Source organism: Rosa rugosa, chromosome 2, assembly GCF_958449725.1.
Source record: "Rosa rugosa chromosome 2, drRosRugo1.1, whole genome shotgun sequence".
NCBI lineage: Eukaryota > Viridiplantae > Streptophyta > Magnoliopsida > Rosales > Rosaceae > Rosa > Rosa rugosa.
Window position 1 is genome coordinate 51,535,003 of NC_084821.1, and position 12,933 is coordinate 51,547,935.

The 12,933-nt window shown below is 37.2% G+C and overlaps 1 protein-coding gene and 1 long non-coding RNA gene across 2 annotated transcripts; both read right to left on the bottom strand.

Moving 5' to 3' along the window:
- Positions 1–17: 17 nt before the first annotated feature.
- Positions 18–3,125, bottom strand: LOC133732963 (F-box protein CPR1-like). Its single transcript, XM_062160566.1, has 2 exons — positions 1,784–3,125; positions 18–317 (listed from the first exon to the last, which is right to left on the bottom strand). Exon 1 carries the CDS (start codon positions 3,088–3,090, stop codon positions 1,801–1,803), a length of 1,290 nt encoding a protein of 429 aa, XP_062016550.1. The 5' UTR covers positions 3,091–3,125; the 3' UTR covers positions 18–317; positions 1,784–1,800.
- Positions 3,126–11,149: 8,024 nt separating this feature from the next.
- LOC133731564 (uncharacterized) lies at positions 11,150–11,760 on the bottom strand. Its single transcript, XR_009856717.1, has 2 exons — positions 11,592–11,760; positions 11,150–11,492 (listed from the first exon to the last, which is right to left on the bottom strand). It is a non-coding gene; the product is annotated as an uncharacterized LOC133731564 (long non-coding RNA).
- Between the last annotated feature and the right edge of the window lie 1,173 nt (positions 11,761–12,933).

A 12,933-nucleotide genomic window follows, 5' to 3' on the forward strand; every position in this document is an offset into this window, starting at 1 on the left:
GTAATCTATTTCACCAGCATATTGATATATTCTTCAATTATCACATCAGTATACCAATACAGTCATTTACTCCCCATATCTCTTTGAAATTAAAACGAGATTACTAATGATAAGGTCTGATAGAAGATCCACATTAAAAGTGAATCCTAGTTAGGATTACTTTTCCATATTAGATATATACTAGATAGATACATGGATGGAGTTCAAAAGTTCAGTTGGTAGATGGAGCGACTGACATAACAAAATCCATACAGCAAGTTATCGCATTTCACAGCTACAGTAAACAGTCTTGAAAGTCATTTGCCCCTATTTCTGACCTGCACACAGTTGAATAAATGATGTTAAAATTATGCTTTAGCAAGCTATAGTATATATATGAAGTCCCAAAAGGGATGCTAGATGCTGGCACTGGAAGTGGTAGTAGATCATTCTCCAAAGGTTTTTCCACATATTTGTATTAACACAGCATAGGAGAGTGAAGTGAAGGGAACACATGCGATTCACAGTTGATGACAGAGATGTAGGATGATAACTAGCTCAAGATTTCCAAGGCAGTAATGTAAAATGGAGGTAATTCAACCCGAAAAAGAAAAAGAAAAAACCATGGAGATACAGTCTAACATTGATAAACAAATAAAATTTAGAGTTATATTTATAGCCATTACTATGTCTTAATTTCAGTATCCCACATTTCATCAGCTTACCTTACAATGGTGCCTATTCAAATAGAAAATAAAAGAGCATGCTTTGTGCCCATATTAATATTAAAAGTAACAAGTAGCCATCAAAAACTGCCACACTATGTAATCAATTAACCAGATAATATGGTCAGTTAACTTGGTTGGGAAATCATCCACCACCAATTCATTCTCACAGTACATACCGCCAATCTCTCATCCTGAGTTTACAGCACTCTCATCCTGAGTTTACAGCACTTTGGTTAAGAAACTAAATCAGCATATAGAAAATTAATAAAACTTTGCAGCACTGTTGCAGTGTCAAAAACTAGCAGTAAGAGCGAGCAGAGGATGTAGTTAAACAAATGAAAACAAAAAAAGGCCAATATGTTAGTCAGTGAAAAGTATTGTAGTTTTCTGTTACTTCTCTAGAGTGCGAGTATATTCCTATCCATGCTTTGCATAGAAGGCTTTTGGAATATGAACTATCCCTTAAATCAAAGCTATATTGCAAAAAGCATCCATGCATTAACTGTTTTACAGTTCTACACTTCTATTACAACAGAAAATAAAAACATGTTCTATCAAGTACAATGCAGTAGCATCACAGTTGCATGGAGACCACTGTTGTCTAAGGTAATACCAAGGCACCAAGCTGATGCTATATAAAAAACAAAGCTGCAAGCACTGATAATAGGAGCAGTGTAACCATGATATGACTAATTCCTCTTTTACGTCTTGTTTTCCAAATATATAGTATAGTATTTTGTTCTAAACTTCTTGTTTTTGGAGTAGGCTAGGTTTCCTAGATTCCTATTAAACTTAGTTAATAATTTGTGTTGTGAAATAACAGAACAAGAAAGACAATCAGCTAAGACAGGAAAATGCTTAAAACAATATTAATAGCAAGTTCACCACAAAACACCAGAAAGATGTGGACAGAACAACTTATGGCAAAGGTACTAAAGCAATCAGCATACATAATATGAAACTTTGTGGCTGAGCTAATATTCAATGGTCATAGGTCATATAAAATTAGGAGCATATGCATTATAACTAGAAGATAACATAATCAGAAAAAGTAAGTTCTATGAATTAATAATCACCTTACTTATTCATTGCCTCAATAAGAAATTGCATCTTTCTTATCGAGCAAGACAAGGCTCTCTTCATACAAGTCGACAGAGCAAACCTGACCTCCAGATATCCCAAGAGCTTTAAACTGTTTGCTCACAAGTTCAAGTGAAACCAATTCACAGCTATCTTCAAGTACCAACACCACTTCACCATTCCTCCTAAAACACAATGCATTGGGTAAACTTCTTTGCGGACCTTGTGGGCAGAGAATTACCAATTTGGTCCATGACTTGTCAATGCAATACTCCTTCATCACCCATATATCAAGAAAACAATCAGACTCATCCTGAAACCTCACGAACAGACCAATGGATTTTCTATCTCCGGAAAGAGACAACCTCAACTCCAATGACTCCTCCATTTTGAACGTCTTGGGCAACATTATCTCCCGAAATGACTCACTGCCCACATCAAATGCCAAAACAAAAAAGATAACATCATCACCTTCCCAACGAATAGCCAGCCAGTGAAGTGCCCCATTAACAAAAGCCTGGCCCAAGTCAGGAAGCATTCCACATGGAGGAAGATCAGAACGAAGCCGGCCCCAAGATCCCTTGGCTAGTGAATAAACCTGAGCTAAAGTTGGACATGTATCAAACATGCCCTGTTGCTCCAAAAGGGTGGTAAGTCTCACAACCTTATAGTCATTCCCAATAACATCATAACCGAGACCAAGGGAAGCCTCATACCCTCCGTGTGTCGAAAACCTAACACTGGGCTCAGGAAGGATCACATACTTTCTTACACAAGGGTTCCACATAACAAAGTTGTAAGCATAAAGCCCCAAATCATCAGCAAGGAGAACGAGCCCATCACAAGTACCCACAACACGAAAACACGGATTGATCATTTCTTCCTTAAGACCAATTGGAAATTCAACCTTGCAGCACTGACTGACATCATTGTTATCATAATGCAAGGAGTAAGGGTCTTGTTTAAACCCTACGATGTGACGAACTCCGAGAGGGTAGGAAACGCCTTGACTGAAAACAGTGTGGAGGAGAAGGAGGTGAGTGGCATTTTGGTCATTGAAATTGAGAGTGTGGGCGAGGTGGGTGCGGATAAAGCTTGGGTCTTTGATAGTGGACCTCCAAGACTTGCAGACAGAGGTGAATCTGATGAGGGATTTGATGGGTAGTCTGATTAGAATGCTGGGTATGATTTCTTCAGGGAAAGACTTTAGCCAATTTGTGACCACATCAGTTATGGACAAACAGAGTTTAGAGGCGGATGCAGGGGTCAAGAGAGACTTACCTTCATAGCAATCGTCCCACATCGCTACAAAGTCGGAGACTGAGACTGAGACTGAGACTGAATGAGCGTCGTTGCCTTAAACCCTCTCTATGGAAATATTTTTGGTCTGAAATCCCTATGGAATAAGAGGCTCTGTTTTTATAGGGTAACCCAAAATAGGAAAATGATTGTTCAAAATTGCAAAGCTTCCCACCAATTTTGCTGTGAATTATATTTCACCACTATTAGTAAATCTGATTTTTATTGCGCCCCCTGTTAGTTTCTAGTTTTACATCATTTCATCACAGTTGCATCCTTTAAATTTTTGATGAAGTTTCCACTTGATTGAGTCTTGACTACTGTTTCCACTTGGTTTTTATTTTCATTTCCTACTTTTTCTGAATTTTTATTTTCATTTATATTTTGTTATTTACCATAATATTCCTCATATATTAAAGACTATTTTAAATTAAACTATAGTTTAAGGATATTTACGTTATTTCACACCTACTTTGACTGACAAAGTGGGTTCTCTTAATAATAGTATAGATTTAGATAAGTTTTGACCTCAATATAAAAATCTCTTTATTTTAGGGCGATCAAACTCGATTCCTGAGCTTACAAAGAAGAAGAAGTTTCATCATTTAAGCCAGACAAGACACACTGAGTGTACAATCTGGGACAGAGCCCACGTCGCCCTACCAAAATATGATAGGGACTTATTGCCGGCATAAAGCCACATTTTTCTAAAAGTAAAAAACAATAAATCAAATAAGAAAAATAATATGGGCCCAGAGTAGAAGCCCAGTCCCAAATACTACCAAGCCCAGACCAAAGAGAACAGCTGCAGGAAGCACGACCCCACCATCTCGCCGGCACCCTTGCCCTCCAATCACCGGGCCACTGCCACCAACTTGACACTAAGCGATCAAAGTCCATCCATGTTCCCCCTTATGCCGACTAGAGGAATCGCTACACCCAAGATCGAGCACAAATCGCATACAACAGATTGGATCCAACTGATCCGATCTCACCATCGATCCCAGTGCTGTCGCCACACCGTGGTCACCACCAAGTGACCGTCGATCTCGCGACACCAACCCGGGCTGGCCCGGCCCTGACCGTCTGCGCTTCGCTCTCAGGTAAGGCAACACCGCCCCAGCTTGTAATTGTCGCCATCCTTTCACATCAGACCCTCCGATCGGTCAAGACAACATCATCGCACCCCCCCCCGGCAACCTTCACTCCGACTGGGTCACTCTCCATCGGACACTCGGTCCTCTCGGGCCCATCCAACGATGACACCGTGAGGGCACACCGTCGGACGGAGCATAACTCTCTCAATGCTAGCTAGGTTTTCTCCTCTATCTTTTTTGGAGTTGTTTTCCTTTCCTTCTGGTTTTGAACGAAGCAAGTACCACTAATTTTGGTTTTGGATCTTCCAAATCGATTGTACGCAATATTTTAGTATAGGTTATTGCATATTGGCATTCCTAAATTCCTAATACAAAACCTAAAGTCTTAGGTCTAAGCTAGAAGTGCGTCAATCGTTGGAGTGAAGACCTAGTCGAATGAAAAGGAAGATCAATGCCCCAACATACTCTCCCGGTTACTTCACAGGTAAATGCATTGCATTTCATAACCTCTTGTGTATAAATGCATACTGGGATTGAAAACGGTGTTGCAATCCCAGCGGAGTCAGTTTGTGTCTTGCTTAATTGTCGCTTATCTGCAACGAGGATATCTTTTCAGTGAAGACAATTAATTGTTGAGTCTTGTAAGCATATCTTATCTGATTGAGTTTGAAAAATTAGTCGATCTTTTTCTATAGGAATAAAATCAGGTCTTGTTTATTGGATTTTCTTCTAGGAAATATCATTTCCATTTAGGAGTCAATTAGGATTTTGGAGTCTTAACTCTCCAAGGTTTTGGGGGGGGGGGGGGGGGTCTAGACAATATATATAGGCAGAAAAACCATTCATTCTGTACGCTTTTTCAATTTTGTGTGTCAAAGAAGTTTTTCAATTACATCAAAAAAACCATGAGCTTTATAGAGAGTCATTAATTACTTGTTCCATGCTTAAGTAAATTGGTGAATCAAACAAACACATTTTTCATCACCATTTTCATTCTGCTCGTCAACCTAAGGGAAAAACCTTCTCTTCATGTAGTGGACCCCCCCCCCCCCCCCCCCCCCCCCCCAAACCACATGATCATCAATACCTATATACAAATCAATGACATATTAATTAAAAATTTAGTTGCCTTTTTTTCGTTCTTAGAGTTGGCTTTTCAATTTTGAAACGAGAGTTATATGTAGTTTTTTTTTTTTTTTTTTATCAAAATATAGTTTTGTTTTGAATTTATAGTTTACTTATAAATTATATTGTATATACTTTTTTATTTATTTTTGGAGTAGTTTTTTTTTTTTTTTTTTTTTTTTTTTTTTGTAATTTTTGTCTCTTGTTCTCGAACCCCCCAGTGTTTAAATCCTAGTTCCGCCACTGAGAAAATCATGGATAATCTTAGACTTTGAAGTGTTAACTATATACCCCCCTTAATTAGGTCCATATTTTGTGTGTCTAAACTCTCTTACTTGCACAGTACTCTAAAGATTGTGGGAGGTATTTGAAGTATTGGATTGTATCATTTGTATGTTTTGGTGATGTTGTTATCTTCAAAGCCATGATATGTTATTATATATTTCTCATAAGATCATTTAGACAATACCTAAAATTAAAGAGGACAACAGACAACAAACGGATAGAGAGAAATCATCTTCGATCTCCATTATGAATTAAAAATGAAAATCAAGCTATTGATGATGTAGATCATGACGAGATGATCAGTATTCATACTTGGATTGATGTTGGAGTTAGCTAGAGTCGCCGAAAAAAAATGATGAAAAATCGTCGAAGAGTCATAAGATTTAATTTTGAGATTGATAACATATCTATCGTTAATCAGATGGATGACCCATGGGCATTAGTAAACTAGCGTCGACGAGAGAAACACAACAGTGCTAGTCCACCATCAAAAAATGGTTAAATTGTGGGGATTTTACTGGATCGGGTTTGTCTTAAAGCAAGTTAATAGTTTTTCGGGATCACTAGCTTATGACAATAGTTTTTCTAGAGAATGACAATGACGATAAGAAGTGCTAAACGTTAATTTAATAAAAATGTTAAAAGTGAATTTAGCTTTTTTTTTTTTTTTTTTTTTGCGAAGGAAATGAATTTAGCTATTAAATCTCTGAAAAGAGGTAGAGAATAATAAATTAGAAAATTGAGAGGTCAAAATAGAATTTCTCACAAATCAAAAGCCCTACTACATAAGAGCCATCTCTCCCTCTACGCAGCAACCCATTGTTGAACGCTTTAGTGTTGCCGGCGAAGTATCGTGTCCCTCGTCGACCTGCGGCCAAATTCCCACCGTTTCTCCCTCCAAAGTGAGTCTCAGGCCATTGTTTGTTTCGTTTTAAGTGAATTAAGGCAACATTTGATCGAATGCATATCAATTTCTGTGAAGGGGTGCTTTACTTGAATGGCTTGATTATATGTTTTTTTTTTACTTATTCAATTTCTTTGGAGATGATTTTTTTTTTTTTCAGTGTTGTCCATTAATTTCAACAGTTTGGATTTGTCTGTGTAAGAAGGCCTCTAGTCAACCCTAATTTGAAATGTGTTTGATTTAGTGAGGACTTCACTGGTTTTGGTATGTATGCAATTTGAAATTCCAATGCACATAATTAGCCAAGTCTGCAAGAATGTATAAATTAGGCCAATGCTAGATTCTGGGTCCTTGTATTTTGCTAATTGTTTATTGGGTAGTGGGTGTAGAATGGTTGATCAAGGTTGTTGGGGGTTTTAGTTCCAACTTTTGGGCATCTTTTTCTTCAAAAAGTTGATCTTGATAATTTGTTATAGTCAGTATATGGAGACAACATATGTTCTGTGCATAAACTTCGTGATCTTTTCATTTTCAATTTGAAGCTTCTTGGTCTGCGTGGGAGCTATGAGTGCAGAGGATATGGTTGACAAGTTTGATGGCACAAATTTCGATCTTTGGAGGACGCAGATGATGAGCTACTTGCGTCTGAGGAGTCTTGATAAACCTTTGGAGGAGGACAAACCTCAAGACATGAGTCAGTTTGATTGGGACAAGCTTGACATGCAAGCTGTACTTGCTATTCGACGAACACTTGCCAGAAGCGTTAAAGACAAAGTCAAATCAAAGACAACAGCCGTTGGAATCATGAACACTCTGTCGAAGATTTATGAGAAGCCACTTGCTGTGCACAAGTTAAACTTGATGAAACGCCTGTTCAATCTAAAGATGGACGAACAATGTGGCTCTGTGAATCAGCATTTGAGCAATGTCAATGAACTTGTTGAGAAGTTGAGGTTGCTAGAAATCGACTTTGATGAAGACATTAAGGCTTTGTGTCTGTTATCTTCTCTGCCGGATCGCTGGGATGCAACCGTGACAAGTATTTGCTCTTCTTCAGGAAATACGAAGCTGGTTTACAGCGATGTCTGTGATACCCTTTTAAGAGAAGAAATTAGAAGGAGGAACCAAGTCACAGAGCATTCAGAATCTGCTTTCCAAGCAAGGGCTAAATCTCGAGGTCGAAACAAGTCTTGTTGCTGGCATTGTGGGAAGCCTGGACACAGGCAGAAGGACTGTGGAGCTTTGAACAATGTTGTTGAGGCAGTGAATGCAATTGATAGTCCATTGGAGTCATGGATCTTGACTCCTGGAGCAGCCCTTCATTGTTCACCACATCAAGAGATTATGCAAACGTATACTAGTGGGAATTTTGGCAAGGTCTACACAGCTTTTAATGAGTCATTGGATGTTGTGGGTAAGGGTGATGTTCGTATCAAATTGCCCAATGGTGATATCTGGATCTTACCTGATGTGAGACACATACCGGGTTTGAAGCGAAATTTGATTTCTGTGGGTCAGTTGACTAATGAAGGCTACAGAGTATCTTGCTCTCCTGATGGCTGGATGGTTACAAGAGGAGCCTTTCTTTTAAATTGCTCTGCTGATGATTCTGATTCTACTCTAAAGGTTGTCTCCTGTTTTCCTCTCAATCCTAATCAAACTATACTTGTATGAACATTGAAGAGCTGAACACTATCCGGCAGAGACATTACTTCTAAGAAGAAAAAGATGATAGATTAAGTTCTTGAAGAGCTCAACTTTTGGCAGATTGCACCAAAAAACAATTAGCATGAACTCTGAAGAGCTTTTAACTTGGAAGAGCACTAGTTGCTGGTATTCTATTACGCAGTGTATTATGTTTTTTTTAGAACTGATTAGAAAATGCTGGTATATGTTGAGTTTCATTTCCAAATTGTGGTGTTGTTTATTGCATTTGTTTTAGTATGGTACTATTTTGACAAATACGTTTAGGGTTTATGATCTCTTCAGAATCTCAATATGTCCAGACCTTGCACTTTACATCTCCTTTATACTACGTCTAAGCATGATCAAGGCTTTTTATGAATTAAAAAAAAAAACCAATACGAGTGCTCTAGCTAAATTCTCTGTCAATATTTTAGTATTGGTCAATAAATGTGAATAAAAATGTCGATAATTCCAAAGGAAGGGCTGAAAACTTGGTAGTCCCATTTTCATTAATGAAGAAAAAAGAAATTACAAACAATAGCAGAGCTTGATTACTCCTAGCTAGGAACAAAGAAACATCAAATCACATGTTTAAAATACTAGTGCTGATGAAAAGATTATAGCAATGAAAAAGGCTGCAAAACCAGACTTGCCGAAACGAGAGGCTGCATTGGATTTTGTTGGTGAATGTGTAGTACCCTTATTGTTGCATGCTGAACTATCAGCATTTGCGCCACAAGCCTTTGGAAGCTTCAAGGCCTCATCCTGGGTTGTGTTAAGGTTCTTCAACACTAACGAATTGTTGAACATGCCACAAACGCAATTCTTATCGTCTCACGACTCTGATAGCATCTTCTTCATTGATAGCTCCCTTCTCCGGTTTCTTGAAATATGGTTGACAAGGAACCAATTTTTCGATGCATATATGCCTTTCGCTAAACCCTAAACCCACAACGGCTAATAAAGCCAAGATAATTAGATGAAGATATTGCTTTGAATTAGCCATAGTTCTGATCGATGAGGTTCTCGAACACATTAAACGCACTTTGTCAAATTGATTTAACAAAATACAGGATCAAACAGTGAGGTCTAGGGCCTTTGGTCTGGTGTTAATTTGGGTTCTCGATCTGCAGTGCTATATGTAGATTAAATTTTATAACGATAGATGGATTGTTCACAAACACACACACACATAGATATATTTACGGAGACTTATTGGTTTTTGGTGAACTACAGCTAGCTGTTACCGATTTGTTTTCCCACATTTTGTTTTCTTTAATTGGTGATCGATATACTGCAGCAAAAGCCAACAAACTTCAAGATCGAGCTGTCACCAAGTCAGAAATATCAAACGGGGAGAACTTCAATGTTTTCCAAGAATAAGATGAGCGCCCTATAGAGCTAGTGGGCTAAAAATTTCAATTTAGTGTGTGTGGGTTTTACTACTTTATTATTAGGGATATTTTCACAAACAGTGTATGAAGTATGGATAATTCTACACTTTGGTGTATGAACTTTGAAAACTATCAGATTGGTGTATGAACTTTGCATTTCAACATCATTTTGGTATATCAGGTTAACACCGTTAAATTTTTGCATGCAAAAGTTAACGGAAAAGTTTTTTTTTTTTTTTTTTTTTTAACTGTTCTAGGGGATATTTAACGGAAAAGTTAACGGCGTACACCAAAATGAAATATTGGAGCAAACTTGATACACCATTCTGATAGTTATGAAAGTTGGTACACCAAAGTGTAGAATGGCCTAAAGTTCATACACCATTTGTGATGTTTTCCCTTATTATTATTTCTCAATCAAAAGTTGAATATAATTTAAAAGAGAAAAAAGCTCCAAGAACATACATTGGGTGATTTGGGTCATAGAGGACCTTTTTCGGTTCTTCCAAACGACGGAAACTAATTTCATCATTAAGTGCAGAGTGCGCTAAATTAATCCAGTAACACTTTGTTACTATTTCAATCATTTTTATTTGAAGTATCAAATGTACATGTTGAGTAAAAAATGCACACAGTGAGCGTAAATGTCACCCAACATAATTTCACTCGTATTCATTTAGTGAATAGAGTTTTAATTATTTCGGGTTCGACCCATTCAAGACAGAATGTGTCTCTTAATTACAATCCCTTGTTACAAGGAAACACCCTTTGATTCTATTTATGAAGAAACCAATTGTGGATGTGTGTTTGTTTGTTTTTGCGGCTGCACCCGGATTTGAATGGGTTGCCTACGTAAGCTTGGAGAGGGATCAAGCCACTCGTAGTTCAAGAATTCCAAAGGGTTAATGACCCATTGGAATGTATTGCTTTTGGAATAGGAATAGTGTTTAGACGAATTTGGTGTGAGTGAACCAGGGATTCGATTTGTGTCTGAGGTCACACTATGCCAAAAAACGAATCAGACGACAGTTTTTCACTGTCGTCTGATAGTGAAAATTGTTGTTGTTAATACTCCTGCCGTCTGATGCAGGTATCAGACGACATCGCGAAACTGTCGTCTGATTTGCTTTTGTACAAGAGCAGACATGTATTAGTATGTTGTCTGAACACCAGAAAGAACAACATAAGGAGATGCCAAATCTGTTGTCCAAAGCAAAGTATGTCAACAGCAGCCTAAAGAAAAGCAACTTGTAAAGAGAAGTCAGACAACAAGCCTTCTACAGAAACTGTTGTCTCTATCAATCTCCTACGTCAGAATTTAACTTAATTATGTTGAGTTTATTTAAGCAAGACAACAGAAAATTAAGAAAATCATTGTCTGTTTATATTTCATACAACAGAATGTGCTATTTTGTTGTTGTGTGTTTTCTAATTGGGCAATTGAATATTTTTGAAAAGTATTCTAGTTAGGTGGTTCATACAACAGTTTTTGCATTCCATTTTTTTTATGTTCAATTGTAAGACAATAGTTTTTAGTTGGAATTGAATTGTCTGAGAGAGAATCATAACACATCTAGAAACACATCCATTTATTCCAAAATAAATTCATTCCATCAGTAGTATGTTAATTCCAACATTAACACATACTAACCCTGCTCACATATCGAAAGGCTGAAAACATAAACTTGTCCATAAATGTGTCCAATGCACATTAGCCATCCCTATTTATACCTAGAAGGCCAAAAACATACTAAGATACCAAAACAGATGAAGAAAAGATGATCTCCGCAATACTTCAGTTCCCACTTGCCATGTAATGGCTTCAAACTCTCATGCGGTGCAATAGCAAATCTACTGATCAGCTGTGAAAGCTTTTGGATTAAAAGTCATAAAGATCTGTAATCTGCCCATGAACCTGAAATAAAATAGCATCCAATATATAAGTAATAATTTAGGGACCTATAATTGAGGACGATGTAATCAATCAGCGGTATGAATTAACCTTAAACCTTACCTATTGTAAAGCTACAACATCAGACACCTCAACAATCTTTTGTCTATTCCCCATTTGGAAACCAAGTAAGGACAAGATAGCTCCCAGAACAAATTTTAAGGATATAGAGAGAAACTGAGAGAGAGCAAAAGGTATGGAAAAGAGAGAAGAAGATAAGAGTAGAGGCTTAAAAAATGAAAGAATAGGAGAATAGAGACAGAGGACAGAAATAATAGTCAAGTAGGAACTATAAGATAAGCTCAAATCTTTATTATCCAATCAATATGCCATAAGGCCTATATATAGGCAATCCTGTAATCACTAATCATAGCAAAATGAACGCACAGAACCATAGCAAAGTAAACCAATTTGTCATTGAATGCACAGAAAGCATAAAACTATTTGCTGCAAATATATACATACCTGCTGCACTACACATTCATCGAGTCCTACTATTAATTCAAAGTCTTAACATTTCACCTCATTATCTATACTCATTAGAATATCACTTTTTATACTCATTAGCCACCTTCTTACTACTATACATACAAAGTTCTGTTGCCAATTCAAAAGCTCAACATTCAACCTCAAACTATCTCTCAATTTCTTAGCTAACAAAACAGAAAGCTTTAAACTTTTCGCCCCAAATAGTTACACATTCATCAAGTCCTGCTTTAAAAAAGCAAGGCAATTGAAAATTCACGGTTCCACATAGAGGCCAGCAAGTTTAATCCCAGAATATCAAACACACAAACAACATAGCTACCAATTAAAATTTGATTACTAAAAATGCAAATCTAATATATACCTGATGATTTTTTGGATCTCTATTTCCTTCAATCACTTTTAGAGAATCAAACCCATACTCCAAATCTGGGCTCAGATTCTTCACACAATGAACTACTTTTCGTTAGAAAAAAAAAGTACAGTATATGAAGTAATGACATTTCTAGAACGCAGTTTGTCAACTGCACTAACTATTGCGGTACAAACAAAGGTAAGTAAAATTATAACGAGCTCAAGCCTTTTGTCCTCTTCTTCTTTTGTTATTTGTTTTTTTCATGCTGGAAGTGATGAAGCTCACAACAATATTGTAGCTTAATAGAGTCAGCACGGGCTCAATATGATTTTTAGATGAAGAGATTACGAACAAAAGCAACATCAGTGACAATTTTTTAACCAGCCACTCAGAGGCAGTTCCATAAAAGTAACCCACATCAAGGCAGATACAATAAGTACCAAAAAAGAAAATCCAATTAACACCACCAATTGAAAACATCAAATTGGCTCAAAAAAAGGCAAAGGCTTCAACTTTACACAATTAAATCCAAGAAAACGATCTGGGTATGAGCCAAAAGATTGA